This window comes from Polypterus senegalus, chromosome 18 (assembly GCF_016835505.1).
Source record: "Polypterus senegalus isolate Bchr_013 chromosome 18, ASM1683550v1, whole genome shotgun sequence".
In the NCBI taxonomy this organism is placed as follows: domain Eukaryota; kingdom Metazoa; phylum Chordata; class Cladistia; order Polypteriformes; family Polypteridae; genus Polypterus; species Polypterus senegalus.
In genome coordinates this window covers 70,798,887-70,824,940 of record NC_053171.1, presented here as the reverse complement: position 1 = coordinate 70,824,940, position 26,054 = coordinate 70,798,887, and the positions used below count along the sequence as shown (strand labels likewise).

The following is a 26,054-nucleotide window of genomic DNA, read 5'->3' as shown; positions in this document are numbered from 1 at the left end:
ACTGTTCCACCTTGTGCTCACATCTTGTTGGAAACGATTTTGTGGCGTTCCGAACTGTTCTTGGATAGATTGTAGGCGCGCATAGGCAAGCGGTGAATGTTTAAAATGGCCAACAATTTTCCTGCCTATCGCTATCACATCTGCTATACTGCGCTGACTCAACAATCCCTCGTTGACCGCCAGTTGAATTGTGTGTGCCATACACCGTATGCCTTTCAGATCACTATCTTCCATGGCTTTAGCCATATTTCTTGCGTTGTCACTGACTACCGCATGCACTTTAGATCGGTCGATACGCCAAGTGTCAAACATGTTGGCGAACGCCTCGGATATGGCTACAGCTGTATGGGATCCTCTAAACTCTTGTGAGTGAAGCACAATCTTTTGTAGCTTGAAATCTGTGTCGATCCACTGCGCAGTTAAACTCAGCATACTAGTGGGGCTCACATCCGAGCTCCAAATATCAGTCGTGAAGCTGAGGGCTGCAATATCTGTAGCCAAGAGCTCATGGACGTGAGTTGAAACGACGTTATACATCTCAGGTAAGCACACGTCTGAGAAATGCCGTCTACTAGGCATGGTGTAACGGGGCTCAATATGGTCTATAAGCCTGCGAAATCCAACATCCTCTACAACAGAGAATGGTTGATCATCCAATGCGATGAATTCCATTATCCTTTTAGTAATACCTTTAGCTTTGGCACTGTCATTGGCAAACTTTTTTGCCTTTTCTAAGAAGTCAGCCACAGATGGAGTGGGTGTCTTAGGACTGGGAGTAGCTACTTTCCTTTTCGCTGCTGCTGTTGCCGTAGCCGCCGCCGTGTCTTTCTCGTACTCTGCATGATGTTCGGGGTGTCTTGATTTTAAGTGATAAATTAAACTTGAAGTGCTGTATGTTTTTGCAGATGTACCCCCTCTGGACAATTCAGCAGAACAGTGTCTGCAAACAGCCGTTTTTGCCTCTTTCTCTGACGCTTTAAAGTGCTTCCACACTGCTGACATTTTTGCTGCATAAAGCGCGCGCCTCTCACTCTACGCGGGTTACTATTTGATCGCGTCATTAAAAACGTCATTGTTCGGCAAAATTTATTCGGCCTTTTTACTTATTCGGCCGAACACCGAAAGTGCTTTTTTTGGCTATTTTCGGCCGAATAATTTCGGTTGCCGAACATTCGGTGCATCCCTATAATATATAGTGCCTTTCCTATATATCTTAAACAATGACTCATTAGTTATCTAATGCAGACTGTCTGTCTTTCCTATCTATGTATTATATAGTGCCCTTCACATTATCTATCTATCTAGTGCCACTCACTCTACCTGTCTGTCTATCTGTTATATAGAGCTTTTCACTCTATATGCCTATCTATCTATCTATCTATCTATCTAGAGATAGATAGATAGATACTTTATTAATCCCAAGGGGAAATTCACATAATCCAGCAGCAGTATACTGATACAAAAAACAATATTAAAATAAATAGTAATAAAAATGCATGTAAAAGCAGACAATAACTTTGAGTAATGTTAGCATTTACTCCCCCGGATGGAATTGAAGAGTCGCATAGTGTGGGGGAGAAACAATCTCCTCAGTCTGTCAGTGGAACAGGACAGTGACAAACGTCTGTCACTGAAGCTACTCCTCTGCCTGGAAATGACACTGTTAAGTGGATGCAGTGGAATATTCATGATTGACAGGAGTTTGCTTAATGCCCGTCGCTCTGCCACAGATGTTAAACTGTCCAACTTTACTCCTACAATGGAGCCTGCCTTCTTAACAAGTTTGTCCAGGCGTGAGGCGTCTTTCATCTTTATGCTGCCTCCCCGGCACACCACCACGTAGAAGACGGCACTTGCCACAACCGTCTGGTAGAACATCTGCAGCATCTTACTGCAGATGTTGAAGGATGCCAACCTTCTAAGAAAGTATAGTCTGCTCTGACCTTTCTTACACAGAGCATCAGTATTGGCAGTCCAGTCCAATTTGTCATCTAGCTGCACTCCCAGATATTTATAGGTCTGCACACGGTCACCTCTGATGATCACAGGGTCCATGAGGGGCCTGGGCCTCCTAAAATCCACCACCAGCTCCTTGGTCTTGCTGGTGTTACGGTGTAAGTGGAGAGTCCATCATATAATACCATTCATACCTATCTGTTGCTTTAATATAAAGTTACGCTTCAATCTTCAACAGTTTTTATTTTTCAATTATAAAAAAAGAATGAAAGTACAAAATATAATAAATTGTTAAAAATACAAATTGCTATACAAAAGCATGAAACTTTACAATGTGTTAAAAAAACTTTAGTTTTTTTTTAACCAAAATGAAATATTCTGCTTGTGGCCGCAGTGTCCAGGGTGAAGGGCCCTCGGTCAGACATGACTCGTGACGAGATACACATTCATGGAATGCACAGTGGGGCATGAGGAGCGACACAGGTGTGTAAGAAAGGAACGGGAGAGCGAGCGAGCGAGCGAGCGAGTGATCCACACACTCTGCCAAAGCAGCTGCTGCATCCATGGGCACTGCTAGGATACGAGATGCCGGACAGTTAATTAGCACTTTTAGCTTTTCAGAGCATGGAGGTGCTGACAGGCTGTCATGCTAATTGTTTTATGGCAGCGATCCACTCCTGTCTGTCTTCCTTCGAAGTGGCTTGAATGAAGTAATGAACATCGTTTTGAGTTATTATCTTGAACAGATTGCCTTGAACGTTACCCTTGACGCCTGAAAAATAGAACGAACAAAGAAAGTCAGGAAATGTTGATCTTTTTGTCCTTTCTTCAGTCGATGCTGCCTGTGTTTATTTCTTTCTGTGCGTTCCCATAGGCCAAGTGAACTGTCATTTGTAAATCACTTTACTAGAGAATTTATGAAAGGTGCTGTATAAAACAAACATAACATTTGCAAGTACAGTTCAGGTTTGCTTGGGCCAGACCCTTAACCCAGTAGCACTGGCTTCATAGCAGGCACCCTCCCTGAATGGGATGCCACTTAGTCTGAGGGTCCACACACTTAACACACCTCACCATTTCTCTTAACCTACACCCACATGGGCAGAAAATGCAAACTCCACCGACAACAATCAGATGTAGTATTCAAGAATGAATGTCAGATCCAACATTAGAGAGAGCATCTGAACACATAAAATTGTCAGTAAATAATGAACTGCTTTGAAACAACTGAGTAAAATAAAGATGGCGAAAGACTGAATAGATCTGTGTGTTCTCCTTAACAGCCGTCCACTGTAAAAAAGCTCACGTCACATAGTTGGGGCCAGTGTAACAAACGGATCAGCCTGCCACAGCTGAAGGCTCTGTGCAAGGAGAGTGGTGTGTAGTGCCTTTAAAGTGTATGTCCGCTCCCCATTCACAAGTTATTATCGGCACTGACTAGCATAAAACCTTACCTGTGGGCACTCCATTGTCCTCCAAAGCCGAAACCAGACAGCCTCTGATTGGGAATCCTCCAGCAGGCCGGTTTTCCTCCTAAATAAGGCCATTTTTAATAATCAACCACTCATCCCAGGTCACAAACAAATAGTATTTTAGAGAAAAACAGGGCACATTTCTTCAAGAAATTCTCTCTTTTAAAAATGTGTGGAAACTTGGATACTCCTGTTAATTCAACCCATCTAAGACTCAGTTTATAGTTAAATCTCATTCTGAAAGCTATAAATCCCCAAAATGTATGGCATACCACCTACATAAGCATGACTTGTCTCCTTGGCATGGAAGTAGTTGAAAGTATTTGATTAACCATTTAATATTATGTTGGAATACTAGAACAAGAAATTATTTAAAAATGCCCTTTATCTTTATTATTATAATTACTTAAATTTAAATGTATAATGAAACCAAAAACCTCCCACCAGTAACAGGGACTACTAAGGAAGTACTTTGTGAGTTTGAAATTGTAGAGAGAGAAGTAAAAATATTAGATCTGTAAACAAAATGAGAATTCTTAAACATACGTCTTATGAGGACCAGGGAGTCAGAGTGGACTCATCACTATCTACAGTACATCCAGAGAGTGTGAAGAAGTAATTCATAAGGCTAGTAAGATGTTAGGTTATATATCACGATGTGTGGAGTACAAGTCAAGGGAGGTTATGCTTAAGTTTTATCATGCACCAGTGGGGCATCACTTGAAGTACTATGTTCAGTTTTGGTCTCATATTACAAAAAAAAGACATAGCAAAGCTAGCGAAAGAGCAAAAGGAAAGGCTGATTACAGGACATAATAGATATGAGCTATGAGGATGGACTGAAGGAGCTGAACCTTTTCAGGTCAGCAACTGAAGATTAGTGTTTAAAATTACGAAGGGAAGTAGTACAATAGATCCTAGCTGCTACTTTAAAATAAATTCTATAAGAAGAACACAAAGAGTATGTATGGTTGGAAAGTTGTTAAGGGCAAATATTAGAAAGTTTTTCTTCACACAAAGAACCACAGACACGTGGAATAAATTGCCAAGTGGTGGGATGGACAGCCTGACTTTTGGGAACTTCACATCTCAACTTGATGTTATTTTGGACAACTAATGTGAATAGGATAGATGAGCATGTTGGGCTGAGTGGCCTGTTCTCATTACAATTCTTCTAATGTTCTAACGATAATAAAATAACAAAAGAGAGCAACACATTGCATCCATGGATCAAATACTGTACATCTGTCCCCCTCTTCACTCAGTCCTTTTTTATTACGTAAGAGAAGGCTGATAGTGTTTAATTTGTGTTCTGTGGTTTGTCAGGAATGAAAGACCGGAGTTTCGAGGTAAAGCAGTTCTGATTGCTAATCATAATGCTTAGATGGTGCCAAAGTGTTGCATGTTGATTAGCATACGAAAGTAAGAATTTCACTGTATTCTGTACATTTGACAATGGTGACCCTACAAGATGATATTCAAGAAAAGCCTTCTGATCAAAGAGAAGATATATCTATACAGAATGACCTTAAATAAATCGAATTCACCTAGGCCATCTCTGATTCTGTTCAGCTATGCAATTAATAGTGTTAAAACATTATAAAGTAAGAAATTCATTGTGATCTGTGTGCATGACAGTAAACCTAAATTTGAATTTAAGTTTAAAATTTGGAACATCTTAGCTGTTATGTTATTTACACTGAATAACAGGATGCAATACGAGGATTTATTGCATTGAGCATTTTGCACGATCAAAAGTCCAAGGAAAGCGCCATTGACCTTACCTTGGAAGGATCATAGTAGTGTAGGTAGTCTGGCTCCGCTCTCAGGACAAACAGGCGTACCTTCCAGTTTTTCCTTTTGTGTCCCTAGAACATTTATTTTTTACATTAGCAACTGAAGACATGCTCTGTTTATGAAAAAAAAGCTTCTCCCTCCAGTCCTGTTGTTTATTGCAGCATAAGGAGGACGGACACTTTTCATGACATACGCACAATTAGACACCGTGTGTGCAAGGCTGCTGTGACTCCTCTCTGAAAGCTGACCCCCTTTGAGATGTGTTACCAGCCAGACCAGCTCGCATCGCTCACTGCACAATCCTAAGAACCATTTCAGTAGCACTATAACAGGCTTATTGCAGCAATGGTCTTGGTCATTAACACTTGTGGCAGACGGCCGGGACCCATGCCCAGCCAGGACGTCCCTTTGACACTGGATCCGGGGGAGCAGCCATGGTATGCACACTACATCCCCTGGAACATTTGGTGGCAGCCTCCCCTGGGTTGCATCGGGGCCACAATGGTGGAACACTGGAGCTCATCTCTGTTGGGTTCCATGGCCACCACCATGGGAGATGCATGGCTTAGCGAGTCATTCCCGGAAGTGCAGCCTGAAGTAGGTCAACGAGCACCTGGAGCACTTCCGGGGGTGCTATAAAAGGAGCCCGCAGCCACTACTCTAGGCGCTAGAGTCGGGAGGAGGAAGAGGAGGAGGACAACGACGACGACGACGATGACGCTGCCGCCTGGGAGGTTGAAGAGTGTGGTTTGGGGTGATTTCCTTTGTGTGTTGTTTTGGGACTGTGTTGGGCCTGTGGGACACAGGGAAGACGTGCCCCACGGCTGAAGAAACATTAAAATCTTTTCATTTATTTTACATGTGCCTCCGTTGTCAGTCTGTGTCGGGTCGATGCCTATATAGCTCCTTTGCCACACACTGTATCCTGAAGCCTGATGAGACAAAAATAAGGGGGTCTCTCTTTTTACACTATGTACTCATTCATTACATGGTGCATTCTATACAAAATCTTCCCAGGATGCAAAACAACTGGTGGATGGATGGATGGACACTTTTGGCGATGCATTGATCCACATACCTGTTTCAGCAAATAGCCCTGCTTCACAACCTTCCCACTGAGCTCCACTGCTGAAAGAGCAATTTCATTTTTGACGCTGCCTCTTCTTTTGTACACTTCTGACTGTGGAGACAAACACATGGGAGAGAAATCTTTAGAAGAAGCAGGATTAAAAGTAGTGAAGCCAAAGAAAACATAAAGGAAGAAAAACCAAGAGAGCAATGACTGACTAACAAGAAACAGTAGGTAAATGGGATGAAAATGAAATGAAAGAAATATGATAGGAGTTTAAGAGCCAATCTTATAAAGTTAAAGCTTTAAGTTAAACTCATACTAGTGTTTGCTTAAGTAGAATAGAGTACAATTCTCTTTCATAGCTATAGATTATGGCATAGCCCAGGAGTCCTCAATCACAGTCCTGGAGGGCCGCAGTGGCTGCAGGTTTTTGTTCTATTTGAAAGCAATTCTTGCCAATAATGTAATTTCATGGCTTGTTGGTGCCTTAACTCTGCTATGTCAGCTCATTCTCATATCCTAGATTTTCTTCCCCTTTCTAAGGATATCATCCAAATGATTTGAAGGCTAAGATGGAGGAGTAATTCTCAGTCCTTCACTTTTTTTCTCTTCACTTTCCTTCAAAGTATTTAATTAATCCCAATAGTGCATGATAAATACTCACAGGTGTAAATGGTAACAAGCTAAATGGAGAAATGCTGCTCTCTTTGGTCATTTGCATGTTGCTGCTAATTAGGAGCAATTAAAAAACCGAGACTACAGCTGTTTAAGACTAAAATAAGCAATAAGGGTTCAAAATCATAAAGAGCGAGACAACTAAAGTGAAGCAGAAGTGTTACTTGAGCAATAAGTGCTTCTCATTAAGCAATTGGGTTGCAGCAAAAACCTGCAGCCACTGCGGCCCCCCTGGGCTGTGATTGAGGACCCCTGGTATAGCCTTTCACTCCCTGTAAGTTAACATGATAATCTGTGATGCAGTGTGTTAATTCAGTCAGTGTGTATTCTGGAATAGGCTCATAACTAGCATGGACAGAAAGATCCATATACAATGTGTAAATGGGATAGGCATACAGTTGTCTGAATGTTTAGAAATGGTTCAACTGTAAGAGCAAACTTAAAGAATGAAACGATACATATGCTGTAAACAGAACTCTTCTTAAATTTGAGCTTTTCTTTTCTTAGCTATAGCATTTTTTTCTCTATTTTTGTGTTAACAGTTTTACCTTGATTTTTTACTAAAGCTTTTAAAAACAAAGATATCTTGTCTGCTGAATCATTTCAACACATCAAGCTACTGTCAGAATCCCATGAAGCAAACTAAAGCTGCAGAGCTTTGATAATTTTGGGTAAATGCAGCTACAAGGAGTTTTCATTTTTTTTGCATTAATAAACTGAGGGGCTAAAACGTCTGTTCTTCTCAAAACTCTTAAGATCTTATTTTATGACAGTGGGTGGACATGGTTAACTGTCAAACACAGGTGCCAACTTACAAAGGTATAAAGGGCCGTTGAGTCGTCCAGGAACTGCTCGGCCAAGTCCCCATTCCGAATGGCCTCTGAGCTCTTCACTCCAAGTGGCTTCACCAAGCTCTCGTCCAGCAGTGTGGAGGCCAGTGTCATAGCCTCAAAACGTGTCAGGACTAAGTTCTTGGATACCAGCCAGTCGATCAAAGCTGAACCTGCACAAAAGAGAAACCGAGAGCCTCTTCCATATAAGGTATTCAGAGTGATGCATTTCTTCACTTGGACACAGATCATTAACAAAGATGTTTTTAATTTTAGGTAAGCCTTTGTAAATTTTTGCACAGGTTATCTTATTGATTTCACATCCTTTGATCTAAAATGTCTCTTCAAATGTGAATATGCTCTTACTCAACTTACCTGGCTAAGTAAAACCCAAATAAAATATGAATACATCAGAGCACAACTAGAAAAGAAAAGCATGTTTGAGGTTAGAATAAATGGGTTATCCAAAATGCACAACCCCAAACACAATCAAGTTATTTAAAGAGTTCCAGAAAACAGAATATGATTCTAACAGCGAGTAAGTACACCTGACACGCTAAAGCTCTGTAGGAGATCTGCATAACTGGTTGCATATCATCCTACTGGGTGGTCAAACACCCTCTGACAAGGGACAGAGATTACTGGTTAGTCTTGATGATGGTGTCTTCCACCTTAACGTATGTTGTTCATGAATCTTGTCCATATTGAACTGCTCTCCGTGTCACATCGATGTGTGATTATGGTGGTTATCAGTTCAATGGAGAAGCAATGTCAAGTGTTGAAGGTCAGCCAAAGCTTTGTATGACAGACAACAGTCAACACATGATTCATGACTGCAAGCAGCCAATGACAGACATCGTAAAGAACAGAGAGTGTAGTACCATCTGTAATCATTGGCTCATGATCAGCAATATTTTGTTTTATGTTTGTACATTTTAGTTTTGACAGCATTTTCATCATTTTGTTATCAGTTACTGCTATTTTGTGTTAATTATGGTACTCTCTTGGCCATTCTACATATGTTTCTTACTTCCACTGTTGGTCATTATGTATTTTGTCATTTCATCCCACCATTAGAAGATATCGATGCACAGCTTCTGCCACTTGAGAACTGGATTTGCTATGCAATGCAAACAATGGCATTCTTTGCCAGGTAGAGATACTTCAGACAAGTGATTTTCAGGATCTTTTGCCTGCCTTTTCTGAATGCGATTCCTAATGTGATGTTTTGCACTTGACAATCGATATTTTGACTTCCTCCCCATTTAGAACCTGACTTCTCTGCCTTCTACCATTTGTATTTTTCATTACCTGATTGCTTAAACACACTTTTGCCTTCAGACACACTTTCTAGGATTGTAACATTTACCCGATGAACCATACAGGAAAGGGTAGAAATGGGGGCTTTGACAGTTTGTTACATGATCTGAAGGTGTTCTTTCCAATAAGTATGACAGCCAATGCCACTATTGCACAGTATTTTATTAATATTTGATTCTTATGTTTCACTTTCATGATGATAATGTCATGTTTGTTGCTTTATTTTATTTATCTTTCATGAACATCACCATTTTGGGGAGTCTGGTTGCTAAGATCTGGCATGGCAGTTAGCCTGTGGTGCAGACACTACAGTACACAACTTACAGCAGCCATAAATATAAAAGGGTCTGTTACACATTTAATGACTTCTAAACCATGGTTCAGATTAAAGGGAAGTCTCCATAAATGACTTGAGGAAAGAATAAAGTTCAGGAATCTGGTTTTGACTTTGGTTCACTTTTGACTTTAGTGCTGATCACCAATCTCAGTTTCTTGTATAGAGAACCCTGCTCTGTCCAACAATATCTGGGGAAAGCTGCTAAGAGCAAACCACTCTTCTGAGCAACCACCTCTGATGAATTTTTATGAAACGTTTTTGATGGTCATGACAGCCAACATTCACTGCAACACATCAGGCTAACCACACAGCCCCCTGATGTGAATGGTAAGTGTGCTCTTGTAGTTTTTTGACATGCTACAGAAACAGCTCAAGTGTCCCGAGCCCACCATCTGCTTTTTATGGTGGTGCACTGCCCTCTAGCGGTAGCTATGATTATAACAGGTATACAAAGCACATGCAGACATGCTCTGAAACTGGCTATACAAACTGGACCAGTGCTTTTGGGACAGTTGCTTTCATTTCACATAGGAACAGTAGATATGGCATTGTCATGTTATTCATACATTCGCTTTTCTGGCAAAAAATTGCAGAAGGCCATAGAAGAATGACAGCTTAACATATATTTATCAAAAAGCAACAACAGAATTAATTAAATTAACAAAAATCTTACTATAGTACATCTATTTCCAAGAGACATAAGACAGAAATTAGTCTGAAAAATGTCTGCTTTATATAGCACCTTTCATAAAAAAAACATTTAACAAAACAATTGTAAAAACCATTATGATGCAACGGGTCATGTCATGGTGGCATTCTTGGCCACAGAACTAACTTAGTGTTTAGTTAGCCGTAACACCTTTTAGAGGACGAAACTGAAACATCTTGAGAATAACAGGCCCAGGATTTAAATCCAGATCTCAGTGCTAATGACTGTGATACTGTGCCTTGGGAAATGACAAAACTTTCTTGAAAATGTCCCCTTTGACATTACAGCAGACACAAAACTTTGTAGAAAAATGAGAACTGCGGAGGTCTCTATGAGAAGCAACTCTGCTTGCTTATTTTGTTGTTCAGTTCACTGACATTACATCAGTAAAGATAGGCTCTGACTCCACAGACTCTACACAACCCTGCAGTTAATTTAAGAGGCCTTATTAAATGGAAGATTATTATATTTTCAATATACACCTCAAATCATATACACTGTAATATTCTGAAGGGTCTTGCACTCGTGTATGCTTTTAACACTAGAATTACCAAAGCCTACGAAAAAACTCGTAAATCTGGCCCTCCTTAAATCACTTTGCACCTCTCCTTTGGTGTCTTTTGTCTTGTAAATGTGCCGACAAAGACAAGCAGCAAACAGCCTACTATTCCATCCCCCTACCGCCGCAGGACGTGCACAAACTTCTCCCAGCTCATGCCTTGATTATCTGGGAGTGAAGTGCTGGAGTTTTAGAGTGGAAATAGATCGTTATTTGAAACACATGCATTTCATGTGTGTTCTGTTTCTACAATAATCTGTGTAAACACATTGTTAAAAATAGAAACTTTTTCATATTTTAGTAATAAATGACAAAATTTAGGCATAAATTATATAACGTCTGAAGCCTGAAGTCCAAAGATCAAATAAACACTTTCACAAAAGGTTCAAGGACGATACAACAGCTTCTGTGGTATAGCGGTAAGATTTGCTAACTTGTAATCAAGAGTCCCCAGTTCGATCCTGACTGCCTCCTATATTTACTGTTTTGAGTAGTGAGCGGCTCTTATTGTTAATATTATACAATAAACACATACATTTGATTTACATCTGTAACAGACCGTGTACATTTATAGTACTTGTAAAAGTTAGTATTTTTTTTTTCACTCTTATTCTCTCAATCACGACCACGATACATACTACCACATACACATACTACACATACTACGACACATACTACCATACAAACCACACCTAAACCAGCCCAGCCCCCCCTAGAGATCTGACACTGTTAGTTTTTATTTGAAACTGGGAATAACTGTAGATGTGAGTGGGGTTTTGAGACAATGGAACTGGACATTCTCTAATCTGGAGGGATAAAAGCTGACACACAAATGCTGGTGAATCTGCCTTCTTTGTATCTCACCGTCACTTGAATTTTATTATTATTCATTTTATGACCTGTATAGTACATTTCAGAAAACATTGTGGCACGGATGCAACAGTATTCATATTCATTAGCATACCATCTTGCCGTTGTAACGGGAAGAGTGTGATCGTGACTGTGAGAATAAAACTGAAAAAAGCTAACTTTTATAAGTACCATAAATTTACACCCAATGTCACATATATTCATCTCTTTCCTTTTTTGCCTGCTGCTGCGTTGACATCGTGCACCAGAAGGCGTGAGCTTATTCAGTGCATGCAGGAACACGCAGGTGGCCGGTTGCTGTGTGCTATAACAAGTTTGACCTGGCCGTGATCAACGCACATGTACTGTGCAAGGCATGCACGGGGGCCACTGTGAAAAGAAGAGTGTTCATGGCTCACCTTGCAGAGGAACTTCGTTGTCGCTTCTTACAAGAAAAAAACGATGGAAAAAGAAAAAGTGGATGCAACATCGACAAGCTTCTGTTCCAAGACAGCCGCTTTCCCCAGAAAAGCAAACTGAGTCAGTGTCAGGTGCCCTTTCAATGTAACAGGAACCACAGCATAGAGAGAAGTGTGCGCATTGCAACAGGCACACACGTCATAAATGTAGGAAGGACGGTCCTTGGGTGTGTGGGAACTGTTAACATTTGAATTTGATGATTGCATATAGCGCTGAACTGACCTCTCTGTATTATTCTTTCCTCTGCATGTCCTGGAGTACAAAAGAAACAACACCATATCGCAAAATGTGGAGACTGGGCAAGATCAGGGAAAAAAAAAACACTTGGTCACTAATGACAACTGCAAGTTGGTATGCGAATGAATATGAATAATATGAATAATGTTGCATCAGTGCCACAATGTTTTCCGAAATGTACTATACAGGTCATAAAATGAGTTATTCCAAATATCATATATACCTATGTCTCTGTTTTTTTGTCAGTGTGGCTTTGACATTATGGTGCATAAGACACATACTAATTCAGCGTGAGCAGGAACACTCAATAAAACTGAATAAAAAAAAAATAAAGTCACGGTGAGATATGAAGAAGGCAAATTCACCAGCATTTGTGTGTCAGCTTTTATCCATCCAGATCAGAGAATTTCCAGTTCCATTGCCTCAAAACACCACTCGCCTCTACAGTTATTCCCAGTTTCAAATAAAAACTAACAGTGTCAGATCCCTGAAGAGGCAGGGGTGCTGTACCGTGATTGTGACTGAGAGAATAAAAGTGAAAAAAAAAACACTAACTTTTACAAGTCTTATAAATGTACAGCAGCTGTTACAGGCACAAATCAAATGTATGTTTTTCTTGTATAATATTAACAATAAGAGCAGCTCACTACTGAAAACAGTAAATCTGTGGTCGTTCTGCAGCGGTGGGGGATGTGATAGCAGGCTGCTTGCTGCTTGTCTTGATCGGCACATTTAGAAGAATAAAGACACTGACTGAGAAGTGTGAAGGGATTTAAAGTGGGCCGGATTCACGAGTTTTTTTGTAGGCTTTGGTAATTCTAGTGTTAAGGCTTCTGTTTTTAGTAATATAAACTAATGGCAATATAATCCAGCAATTCATTTTCAAACTAAGAAATCTAAAGTCCAGCCTGGCAGCATCAGGAAAAATGAGGAAACCAATCCTGAATGGAAGGCCAGCAATATAACATAAATATCAATACCTAAGGGAACGGCTGGATTTAAAGAAATCGGAAACAGACAAGGAGATACAGACAGCACGCATTTATGTTTGGGACATCAGTTTTCTCAGTGTAAATATGTTTGTAGCAAAGAGGGCCTTTTAGTTTGGAAAGTACAATGCCACCTAACATGATAACATGGATGCACATTCTTGAGGTAATGTAGGACTGAAAATATCATTACTGCAGGGTTGACTGCAGGTCCTGTGGAACCTTATGCAATTAATTAAGTCTGCCCATGCAACAACTGTAAAAAGCTGTCTTTCTATGCTATAAGAGGCCTGTAAAGTGCCTTGGAAGACTGACCTTCAAGAAAGGTGCCATATTAAAACAAGTTCTGCTTACCTGTGAAGCACTTCTTGAAAGAATTGCCTTGTTCGGAATGATTGGCAAGCCTGATGCCAGTCCGGATATCCCTCATGGAGTCAATGACCTGGCTGTGGAAAATAAAGTGCTTTGTGTCAGTAGATGAAAGCAAGGCATCAAAGACGGGAAAGAAAAGTTGACGCCATTGACCTCACCTTCAACATACTGAATAAGATAGATAGATATTTTACTATATAAAATATGGATACCCACATAGGAAATGCACAATGTAACAGGGAGACAAATGTGTATTATTTCTATTCATGTACTATACAGCGCCTTTCACTGCTATCTATGCATTTTTCTACATATTATAGAGTGCCATTCCTATCGGTGTATCTATAATATTGTGCCTTGTTAATCAAACAGAACGTATCTAGCAGCAAATACCCTGGCACCTTCAGTCCAGTCCATTTATTATCTTTCAACGGTGTTGTACAGCCCTCTAGTGGTAACTGTGAATATAACAGACATGCAAAATAAACTAATTGTAAACGTGGAAAGGTTGCCACCTATGGCTCCTTCCGTTTCACAGAGTAATAGTAGTACTAGTAGTGATAGTATCTATCTGTCTAATATAAATTGTCTTTTACACATATCTATGTAATGTAATTTCTTTCACCACTATGTGTTAATCTACTATATAATGTCTTTTACACAAACACATGAAGAGATGAGAAGGGCAAAGAACATGATGGCTTGATATTTTCATGTGTGATACGGATATGTTCAAGAAACATCTGAAGAAAGCTGTCAGGGACCAGAATACGTGGAGACAACTTGCCCATCAAGTACACAAGAGTCTGCCCATACTGAGCAAGTCAATAAATACATGAAAAACACTATTTTAAAGAGATACATATAAAAAAGATGAAAATGATATAGTGCATTTCATAAATATCTCTTTAACATGGTTTCACAGCTATCAATGATATAGATAGGAAAGGCACTATTAGATAGATAGATAGATTGCTATAAAACAGATTTATATGTAGATAGCTAGATAGGCAGAATGTGTAAGTCTCACAATTATACATACAACAAATGATATCTTTAAAGAAATGCATTTACGTAAACTTCTTCCTCATCTACAAATGGAACCAGAGCCTACCCCAGAGGCCCAGGGTACAAAGAAGGTACGCACCCTAGAAGGAATATCAACTCATTGCAGGACACATTTGTGCACATACTACAACTTGCTCTTACTTGTCCAGTCAACCCAACAAGCAGTTCTGTGGTATACGAGCTGAAACCAAACTGGATGGCCACATGAAAATGTCCACACGAACAGCAACATGGAAACCAATGCCTGTCTTTGTAGCTGTCAGACTGCTACATTATCTTGCGGCCAGCATTTCCACACAGTACCCTCAATGAACATTTAATTCAAAGTAACTATTTTGGTGCATGATCAATTTGGATTTGGGAGGAAAACGTTAACATGAGCTAAGCCTATTCATAAAAAGAAAGAAATGTATTTACTAACGAAACATTTTAGTTGTTTTTGAGATAAGGGTCTGTGGAGGGTTCACTGGACAGATGCAATCTCCTTTCTCAACAAATGTTTTAATATTTCACTGAAAAAATTAAAACAAGGAGAAGACTCTCCTAAGTGTATTCACGTACAGCTGCACCTGTCATTATCATAAATTAATTTCAGTAATTAAAAATCCTATGCACTTATTGCTGTATTAATGTTATATAGCAACTTTCAATGGCCCATTGCACTTCATACAGTACAGCTTGATTAACATTTACAACCTGTAAACATAAAATATTCCCAGGTATCTTTGTAAACTAAACACACTATTTCTCTTATTTTACGGTGCTTTAAGTTCAAACATCTTCATGTTGCTCAGCACATCCAAGATATTCTTACCCTTTATTTATAACTAGCAGACCTGGTGCGCTTCGCTGCACGTTTAAACGGTTAGTTTTGGCAGCAGATCGTGGTTTTTCCAATCTAGACATCCTGTCTTTTTCAGATTCTTTTAACCGCCTGGTTTCGGCAGCCAATCGTCCTTTTCCCAATCTAGAAATCCTGTCTTCTTTAGATTCGTTTAACCGCCTGATTTGGGAAGCGAATCGTTTTTTTCTAACGTAGAAGTCGTTTCTTGTAGAGATTCGTTTAATCGCCTGGTTTTGGCAGCCAAGCGCTTTTTTTTCCAACCTAGAAGACCTCTCTTGAGATCCGTTTAATGGCCTCGTTGATTGCATGTCTTCCAAGGTAGTTTCAATACTTGCACGGAGTCTTCTCACCTTTTATGAGTGACTGTGTGAGTACCGCGTGTACTAAACAGTAAATTAGTAAAGGAGAAAGGACTAAACACTAAAGAAAAAGAACGGCAAGTCCGCGTCAGCTCGGAGCGAAATGAAGTGAATGAAATGACGTGAATGGGAAGGGAGTTGATCACGTGACTCCCCCACCCGCCTTAACTCTCAATCCCTCCACAAACACAGTCTCTCGGATCCCAACTCTCCTTTATATATATAGAAGATTAAAAAACACCAGCTGACCGATTTGCTCAAAGTGACCCGAGTCCTACCAACTGCACCGCCATGACGCTAAGAGACAGACCGTCCTTAAATTGCATTCACAGATTCCGTTAAAACGAATACCTGCCTGAGGTTAACGTTGTTCAGGTCAAGAGGTGCGTTGTCGGATCCCATGTTACAAGACTCTCCAGGGCTAAGTGTGTGGATGGCGTCTATAATGTGGGAAGCCCACATGTCACGATCCTCGCGGGAGCTGGCCTCCAAAAAGTATTCAACCGAGCTGGGGGTCTGGAGTTTGATCACCATCTGCATTTGGGATTTTGAAAAGGAGAAGAGAGAGATTGAGAAATTAGCTTTTACCATGAGCTCCTGCATCATGATTTCAACAACAACCTTTATTTCTATAGCACATTTTTCATATATAAAAGCAACACAAAGTGCTTTACAATAAAAATGGCTAAACAGAGCTACCAAAGAAAGTAAAAACTAAAGAATATTTATCTACAACAGCAGCCAAATCATAATGTCCCACTTAACAACAAAAGCTATGGTCAGATGTCCATTTTCCAGAATGTTGGAGACAGTAAAAATATGGAAGGTGCCAACAAACCACCCAGCCCCCTCCGGGCATTCTACAATCTTAAAAATAATGGTCTTTTAATGGCACTTTGCTTCCTTGCAGACCCATTCCTTGACAAAACGCCATTTCACTGTAGGAAAGGTTCTTTACATATTAAGTTGATTCTTTGGCCTCTGAAAAGGTTCCTGATATGTGGACAAATCTTAAATCTTTAATGTCTGGTAGACTACCCAAACAGAACAGAAAAATCCTAAACTTAGCCAGTGTGATTGTTGGCAGCAAGCCTCCTTTTAAAACTAGGAATCCACTGGTATTTCACAAATTTGTTACCATCTGCTTGTGGTTATTTACTGACTTTGTTACTGATCTAAATAAATAAAAGGTTCTCTCTCAAGCCAAAAATGGTTGCAATATGGCATCACTCTGAAGAACTACTTTGGCACCTTTATTTTTAAGACTGCACTGCCTATGAATGGTTACCATTATCAGAAGACTCTCATCTTCCCAGCATCTCGGGTGGCTTCAGGCCACTTCATTTAAATTATCCAACCTGTCTGCTGTGGTTACGTTAAAATACACACAAACTCTATCATACTGCTCACATAAAGAGATTTGCCACAAAAGGCGCTATTTATAACATAAAACATTGTATTTGATGCATACATCACATATTCGAGCTGTACACAGTTTTAGGTATTAGGGTATTTTGCCTTCCAAGAAACATTTAACTAATGTGTATAAATAGCAAAACTGAAGTCCCTTGATTTTCGCCGTGCTGAACAAAACGGAGTCTTAAACACAAATCAAAGGCCATGTGAACGGTTGCTCATTAAATCGTTTTTTTCTGAAGCTGCTCGTGTTTCCACTTCCTAACCTCCTCTCTCAGTTCAGGGAGTTGAAGAGCCAGACGTAGGGTGGCAGCGCAGGGCGTAGGGCTGTGGTCTGCCCTGGACCCCGACCCAGTGGCGAAAGAAGAACCTACAAAGTGGGTGTCCTCGAAACTAGGCGGGCAAGCAAAAAACCGCTTCGGATGGGTGCCCACCTTGTGTTTTCAGCTACTTGGTTTGGCGACAACTAAACTAAAGTCCCTCGTTCACCAGTTTAGAGTGGGTTATCAACTTGTGAGAACTCAGATTGTAAAACGTGCCCGAACGAGAATCTTTTTTGACCAAACTTGATTAAGGATGAACGATTCCAGTGCCGAAATTCACCAGCCGTGTTCAACATTTCCACCCTGAATGTTTCCACTTTGTAAACAGACCAACGAATGTCGTGTCAAACATCTCCAACCACGTACTTACCGGCCTGTTCTCGTACTCCAGACATGGACAGGTGACTTTGCAGCCGGTCAGCGGGATCTTGCCTCTGGGTCGTGCCTCTTTCTTGCCTGATTCGTACTTGTAATAAAGCAGCTTGTCCGGCTGGAGGACGAACCATCGCGTCTTCCAGTTGGTAACGATGTGTCCCTGGGATGGACAAGATGAGGAGAAATAAATTAAAGCAGGTGCGTTTACTATATTGCAGCCCAACCCGACACACTAAATCCCGGTGGTCTTCTTTTTAACAGCTCCATCGTATAACATTGCGAAGGCGGGACATTTCATACTTATGGGAAAGCTGATGTCTACTTTCGGCCACCTAGAACGACCGTTTTAACTGCCGATGTGTAAAATGGCAAACGGTTTAGTTTTAGGAAATAGTGACAACAAAGAATAAACTTCTTAAACTGTTCAAGGTCCACACCGTCAAAAGGTAAAAAAAAAAAAAAATCCCTCTGCGCACGGGGTACAAGTACTGACGCGTACAGAGCGATGGAATGTAAAGAGCGATCAGAGTTAATCGAAGCACCCCATGCACGGACTCTACTAACTTTTTAAAATACATTTTGAATCTAAACGGAACCTAGTGCAATATGCCATTAAAAGAGCCCTCTGGTCATTGTGGCCGCGCACACCACCCTACCCTTTTAACCAGAAATCCTTCTTTAATGACGCCGCTGCTTTGCTCCCGAGACATATCCATCCTCCTGAAAGTTGCTTCTGCAGAGGCAGTCACACCTCCAGAGCGATTTTAATGTGTTTTGTCATCTGGACACGCCCCCTACCAATAAGATGTTTTTTATTTGCATGACAACCAGTGAGTGGCTCGCATGACGTCTACCTGCCTGCTACTCTGACAATACATCATTTAAAAGAAGAAGACGCGCGGCAAAAGGAATGTCTGTTGCGTAATCTCAGATGTTAAAAAGCGTGATCCGCTAGACAGCGAACTTGCTTAATCCAGTTGAAGTCTCTGGGAGTCTAACAATATTCCCCTGCAGCATCATGCACAAGGCACCAATCTGCCCTGGATAGGGGTTCAACCAACAGGAGGGCCCACGGTGTAAGTTTAATGGGCCGAGTTAACATCAGACACACGCGTGTGAGATGTTTGAGGAAAACCACGAAAGCAGAAAAAGGAGCAAACAACATCAAGACAATGACAGTCCCCAGGCAAGACTGGAGCCTTGGACTCTGGACCTATAAGCACTGTTTTATAGAGTACAGAACCTTTCACAGCTATACCGTATGTCAGTAAACTGTGTAACACCTATCTAATATGGTGTTGTTTTCTTTCTTTCTACTGCATAGCACTTATCCATCTTAGACCATCTATCCATTCTCCAACATGCTATATCCTAACTACAAGGCCACGGGGGTCTGCTGGAGCCAATCCCAGCCAACACAGGGCGCTAGGCAGGAAACAAACCCCGGGCAGGGCACCAGCCCAACGCAGAGCACTTATCTACTGTTTTAATATATGGTATTTCTCTCTATTACAGTATATAATGACTTTCACATCAAACATATATCTGTACTGCCTTCCATATATCTTAAATAGTTTGTTTCTATCTTTCAACTGCATATCACTTATTTAATTGTTTAATATAATGCCTTTCGTTTAAACAGTGCCTTTTCTATATGTGATATCTATCTATCATATAAGACATTTTATATGTATACACTCAGTACCTTTAATCGATTCCTATTATAAAGTGTCTTTCGTAGATATTGAATTTTGTTCATGTCACTCATATTTATACTAAACAGATACACATGGAAGACACTATATAATTGATAGATATCTAGCAGTGAAAATAATTATATTAAAGAGATATATGTAAAATACACTGCAATATCATTTTCACATGTATCTCTTTAATATGTCTTTCGCATTCATTAATTTATTATATTGTGCCTTTTGCACTTGTTTGTGTAAAAGGCAATAAGAAATAGACTGGAGTTATAACTGCTACTGTATCTGTGTACTATATAGTGCTTTTCACTGCTATCTATCTATCTATAGGGTGGCCCAGATCTAATTATGCAATTTTCATTACGCTCTAACTTTTTGAGTTTATTACATAGAAAATCACCCGAAAAATCCCGGACCATCAAGAATTGTGCAAACTGACGACATGAAGAATCATCTTCACGCTGAACTTGAATCGTCCCCACATAAATCAAAGTCATCCAGACGATCTGGATCTGCATAATTAGATCTGGACCACTATCTATCTATCTATCTATCTTTCTTTCTTTCTTTCTTTCTTTCTTTTATAAGTTCCTTTTCTATCTACCATATAAAGCCTTCATATGTATCTGTCTAATACAATATCCTTATCTGATATCATTTAATTAGTATCTTTTATATAGATTTATTTAATCAAGTGCACTTCAATGATATTTACAATAAACATACACGTGAAATGCAGTAAATATTGCTCTTTTTCACATGTATTTAAGTATTACGTACAGGTAAGGCCCGACACAGTTGTTTATGTAAAAGACAATGTATGGATACAACAACAACAATAACAACATTTACTGTATTTATATAGCACATTTTCATACAAAAATGTAGCTCAAAGTGCTTTACATAATGAAGAATAGAAAAATAAGAGACACAATAAGAAAACAAAATAAGTCAACATTAATTAACATAGAATAAGTAAGGTCCAATGGCCAGGGGGGACAGAAAAAACAAAAAAAAAAATCTCCAGACGGCCGGAGAAATAAAATAAAATCTGCAGGGATTCCAGGCCATGAGACCGCCCAGTCCCCTCTACCGCCCAGTCTACCTAACATAAATGAAACAGTCCTCTTTGTATTTATGGTTTTCACGGAAGGATTTGATGATGATGATGATGATCACGTGGACTTCTGGCTTTTAGTCCATCAATGCTGGGGCATCATGATGCTTTGAGTAGGTTGGTGGTGGCGCAGGCCACCACAGAGAAACCAGAAAAAGAAACAGAAGAGAGAGTAGGGGTCAGTACGGATTTTAGAGCCACTGTTGTCATGTATTAATAATACAGTTCACCTTCATTTGATAAGAACGGACGAGCAGACAGCGCGTGCCTTTTTCTTTCTTGTCTTTATTTGAACAACTAACAAATGTGCAAGGCATTACCAATCAAATCACCAGGTGTCAACCCACAATCAGACATCAATAGCTGAACTGAAATGTACACTTATACTGATATATAACAATTCCTCCCATCTAAAAATTAGAAGTAATTAACTTATTCCCTTTTTTTTTTTTTCTCTGAAGAAATCAAAACATTGAATTCTATCTTTACATTTAATTTTCAATTAGTCTCTGTGGAGGCTTGCGTATGCGAATTGGGTAACGTCTCTCTTCACAGGGTAATTTTTCTTGAATTGTTACAGCAGTGTTAGCCTCTGCAGAAGGTGATGGAGATAATGCACATGGGCTCTGTACTTGTGCTGCTTGAGGAGATGGTAAGTGCTCTGGACAGTTTGTAGGAGCAACAGCAGGGGAGTCAACAGGCAGTGTGGGTATCTCTTTAGCTCTAACCAACCCTGATTTTCTCAACTGGTCGACATGACGTCGCCATATGACACCTTGAGTAGCCTCTACCTTGTATGACAAGGGACCAGTTTGCTCTTTCACTAGTGCAGGAACCCATTTCTGATCTCCTCTGTAGCTCCTGGCAAGAACTGATTGTCCAATGGCAAAGCTACGTGTAACCTTGTCCGTTGCTTTATGACCTTGTTTGATTTGTCTGTCTTGCACAGTCTGCTTAATATTTGGTTGCAGCAGGTCTAATCTAGAGCGAAGAGGACGCCAAAGAACAACATAGCTGGAGTCTGGTTAGTTGTAGCATGGATGGAATTCGATATGCAAATAAGAAGTTGGCCAATTTTTGCTGAAGGGTCAGCTTCTCATTTGTCATTGCTCGAAGGGCTCGTTTCAAACTTTGCACAAACCTCTCTGCCTGGCCATTTGTGGCTGGATGCCATGGGGCAGATGTAATGTGCCGTATGCCATTTTTGTGGAGGAAAATCTGAAAATCTGTTGCTGTGAACTGGGGTCCGTTGTCACTCACCAGTTGTTGTGGAACTCCAGTTCTAGCAAATAAATTCCTTAGTACTTCAATAGTGTGAGAAGTAGTGGTGGAGCTCATAATGAAAACCTCTGGCCATTTAGAGCATGCGTCGACTACCACCAGGAAAGTTGTCCCCATGAATGGTCCTGCAAAGTCGATATGAAGCGCTGCCATGGTAATGTAGGCCATTCCCATGGATGAAGTGGTGCACGTTCTGGATCATTCTGAACCATCTGGCAGCCACTACATTGCTGCGCTATTTTCTCGATGTCTTCATCAATGCCTGGCCACCACACAAAACTTCTGGCAAGTGCCTTCATTTTCACCACACCTAGATGTCCCTTGTGAAGCTCTTTTAATACTCTGTGTCTTAGTTTAGTGGGTACAATAGTTCTTAACCCCACATCACACATCCAGCATTTAAGGCAATTTCATCACGTCTCGAGTAATATGCAGCCAGCAGGGATTTGTGCTGGGCTGTCCAGCCATTCAGTGTGGCAGCATACACCTGAGACAGGACCTTGTCATGTTTTGTTTCTGTTTTCACCATGTCTGCCGTGGCGGGCAGACTTTCAATCTGGCTGATGGAGATCATATCTATTGTTTCCTCATCTCCAAACTCATCTTTTTCAGCCTCCAGTGGCAGTCGCGACAACCCATCTGCATTTGCATGGCAGGCTGTACGTTTGTACTCAATCTTGTACCTGTGTCCACCTAAAAACAATGCCCAGCGCTGCATTCGGGCAGCAGCTGTGGCAGGAACTCCTTTCTGCGGGCTGAAAATTGAGGTTAGCGGTTGGTGGTCTGTGACAAGGATGAATTCCCTACCAAAAGATACTGGTTGAACCTTTTTACACCCCACACTAGACTCAATGCCTCCCTATCGATTTGGGCATAATTCTTCTCAGCTGCAGACAATGAGCGTGATGCAAAAGCTATAGGCCTCTCACTGCCATCTTCCATAACATGAGACATCACTGCTCCAATGCCGTATGGAGAAGCATCACAAGCCAGCTTGATTGGAAGGGACGAATTAAAGTGGGTTAGGACTGTGTCAGATGTCACCAGTCTCTTTGCATCTTGGAATGAATTTTCACATTCTTTGGACCATTTCCACTGTTTTCCAGCTTGTAATAGCTCATTGAGTGGATATAGCACAGTTGCCAGGTTTGGAAGAAACTTATTATAATAATTCACAAACCCCAGGAAGGATCTAAGCTGTGAAACATTTTGTGGTTGTGGTGCCATCAATACAGCCTGAATCTTGTCCTGACATTTGTGCAAACCTTGGGCATCTATGGTGTGCCCGCAATACCTGACACTGGGCTTCAGGAACTCACATTTTCCTCGCCTGGCTCTTAGTCCATACTCTTCTAACCTTTTCAGAACCTTTTTGAGGTTTTCTAAATGCTCTTCATCTGTCGCTCCAGTGACAATAATGTCGTCTAAATAGCACTGGACGCCTGGCAGTGACTGAAGGATCTGATCCATTGCTCTTTGCCAAATAGCTGGGGCAGAGGCTACCCCAAACACCAGCCTGTTGTAACGATAAAGACCCTTTATTGTATTAATGGTCAGGAACACTTTAGAGTCTTCCTCTACTTCCATCTGGAGGTATGCATCTGCTAAATCTAACTTTGAAAACGCTGACCACCCGACAAACTGGCAAAATGTCCTCAATTCTCGGCAGAGGATACTGTTCAGCTTGTAGCACAGGATTAATGGAGACCTTAAAGTCCCGCAGAGCCTGACTGTACCATTTCTCTTTATTATTGGGACAACTGGGGTTGCCCAAGGACTCCAGTCTACTTTAGAAAGTATGCCGTTTGACTCCAACCTATCCAATTCCTTTTCAACCAGGGGTCGGATGGCATAGGGTACTGGGCGTGCCTTGTGGAACCGTGAGGTCGCACCACTCTTAAGTACAATTTTAGCTCTAATGTGCTGAAGAGTCCCAATGCCACTCTTAAATACCGGGGCGGCTTTTCTTAATATCAGCTCTAGGTTCTTTTCTGTAGTCTGTTGCACAACAGGCAAAACACGGAGGCTTTTAATCTCTCTCCAGTCAACTCCCAACTTTCTTAACCACTCACGGCCCCATAATGGTGCACCTCCATTTTGTATTATGTGTAAATCAAGTACCTCTTTTCTTCCATTATACTCTACTGTCACATGCAGCACTCCAATAGGCATAACCTTTTCACCTGTGTATGTTCTGAGAAGAACAGAAGAGGGTTCAGCTTCTCCTTCTTGAAATACACCTTGTAATCTTTCAGTGACATAACTGAAACAGCTGAGCCAGTGTCCAATTCCATTTTTACCACCTGGCCATCTATCTTGGGGGTGAGCCAGATTGCCTGCTTGTCTTTTCCACTAAGGCTAAATAATTCCAGACTTGCTAATGCATCTTCACTATCAATGTCAGAGACTTCTGCAACATTATGCACATTTTTCTTGTCGCTGTGATGCATTTTGTGTTCCGCACTAAACTTTGCCTTTCCACTACGACAAACTCTTTGAATATGGCCCGTTTTGTGGCACTGTCTGCACTCTTCATTTTAAATCGGCACTGTGAGGGAAGATGGGAGTCGCGTCCACAGCGATAGCAGGGCCGTTTATGTACTTTGCTTATCTTGGCTGCCGCCATTTTATTTACGCTGCTCGTATTCACTCCTCTTTGTAGTTCAAGTGCATCTTTAGCTGCAGTTTCCATTGAAATAGCAATTTCTACTGCTCGTTTAAATGTCAAATCTGCCTCAGTTAACAGCCTCTTCTGGATTCCCTCTTGAAGGATTCCACAAACCAAACGATCACGCAATGCATCGTTTAGCCCGTCACCAAACTGACAATATTCTGATAACTTTTTCAGTTCTGCCACATAAGCCGCAATTGTCTCTCCCTCGTTCTGATTACGCTTATGGAATCTGAAACGTTCGCGATCAGTAATGGCTTTGGTGACAAATGATCCCGCATTACACGGACTAAGTCGTTAAAACTTTTCTCAGCGGGTTTGTCTGGGGCAGTTAAACTACGGAGGAGGCCGTAAGCTTTCCCTCCCATGGCACTCAGTAGCACAGGAACGTTTTTTCAGCTGGAATATCATTTGCAGCGAAATACTGTTGCAGCCTTTCAACATACATATTCCAATCTTCCGTGGAACTATCAAAAATATCTATCTTTCCGATGTACGACATGTTTGCAATTTATCGTACTCACGTTGCACTATCGCGTCGGGTCCTTGCTTTTCCGCTTACTCGGTGCGGTTCTCGCTGCTGTTATTCAGTGTCACAGTGCTCAAAATTAACTGCTTGATCTCGTCGCCACTGTCATGTATTAATAATACAGTTCACCTTCATTTGATAAGAACGGACGAGCAGACAGCGCGTGCCTTTTTCTTTCTTGTCTTTATTTGAACAACTAACAAATGTGCAAGGCATTACCAATCAAATCACCAGGTGTCAACCCACAATCAGACATCAATAGCTGAACTGAAATGTACACTTATACTGATATATAACAACTGTGAATAGTTATTATGAAGAATTGAACATACAGAGTATCAGGATTAAGTTAAAGTGAAGTTATAAAAAGGCCATGTTAAAGTAAAGTGTTGTCAACAGTGTTTTAAAATGCTCTACTGTATTAGCCTGGCGAATTCCTATTGGCAGGCTATTCCAGATTTTGGGTGCATAACAGCAGAAGGCAGCCTCACCACTTTTAAGTTTAGCTTTTGGAATTCTAAGGAGACACTCATTTGAGGATCTAAGGTTACGATTTGGAATATAACGTGTCAGGCATTCCGATATATAAGATGGAGCGAGATTATTTAAGGCTTTATAAACCATAAGCAGTATTTTAAAGTCAATCCTGAATGACACAGGCAACCAGTGTAGTGACATCAAAACTGGAGAAATGTGTTTGGATTTTCT

The 26,054-nt window shown here is 40.7% G+C and overlaps 1 protein-coding gene across 2 annotated transcripts; it reads right to left on the bottom strand.

Annotated features, from left to right (window-relative positions):
- Positions 1-2,246: 2,246 nt before the first annotated feature.
- plek2 (pleckstrin 2) lies at positions 2,247-18,795 on the bottom strand. Of its 2 annotated transcripts, XM_039741674.1 has the most exons (9): positions 18,696-18,795; positions 18,035-18,199; positions 16,281-16,459; positions 13,637-13,728; positions 7,788-7,975; positions 6,304-6,405; positions 5,213-5,296; positions 3,411-3,489; positions 2,247-2,728 (listed from the first exon to the last, which is right to left on the bottom strand). In XM_039741674.1, the coding sequence occupies exons 1-9, from the start codon at positions 18,753-18,755 to the stop codon at positions 2,601-2,603; spliced, it is 1,077 nt and encodes a 358-aa protein (XP_039597608.1). In that variant the 5' UTR covers positions 18,756-18,795; the 3' UTR covers positions 2,247-2,600. The 2 variants fall into 2 exon arrangements, with proteins under 2 accessions (XP_039597608.1, XP_039597609.1); XM_039741675.1 differs by lacking the exon at positions 3,411-3,489 and having other exon boundaries at positions 2,593-2,728.
- Positions 18,796-26,054: the final 7,259 nt, after the last annotated feature.

Excerpts from the sequence above, each read along its gene's own strand:
- plek2 (XM_039741674.1), bottom strand. The coding sequence starts at position 18,755 with ATGGATATGTCTCGGGAGCAAAGCAGCGGCGTCATTAAAGAAGGATTT. Across the intron at positions 6,406-7,787 it reads CAACGGCCCTTTATACCTTT|TCAGAAGTGTACAAAAGAAG; the intron begins GTAAGTTGGCAC and ends TTGTCTCCACAG. Across the intron at positions 5,297-6,303 it reads AGGGCTATTTGCTGAAACAG|GGACACAAAAGGAAAAACTG; the intron begins GTATGTGGATCA and ends TAAATGTTCTAG.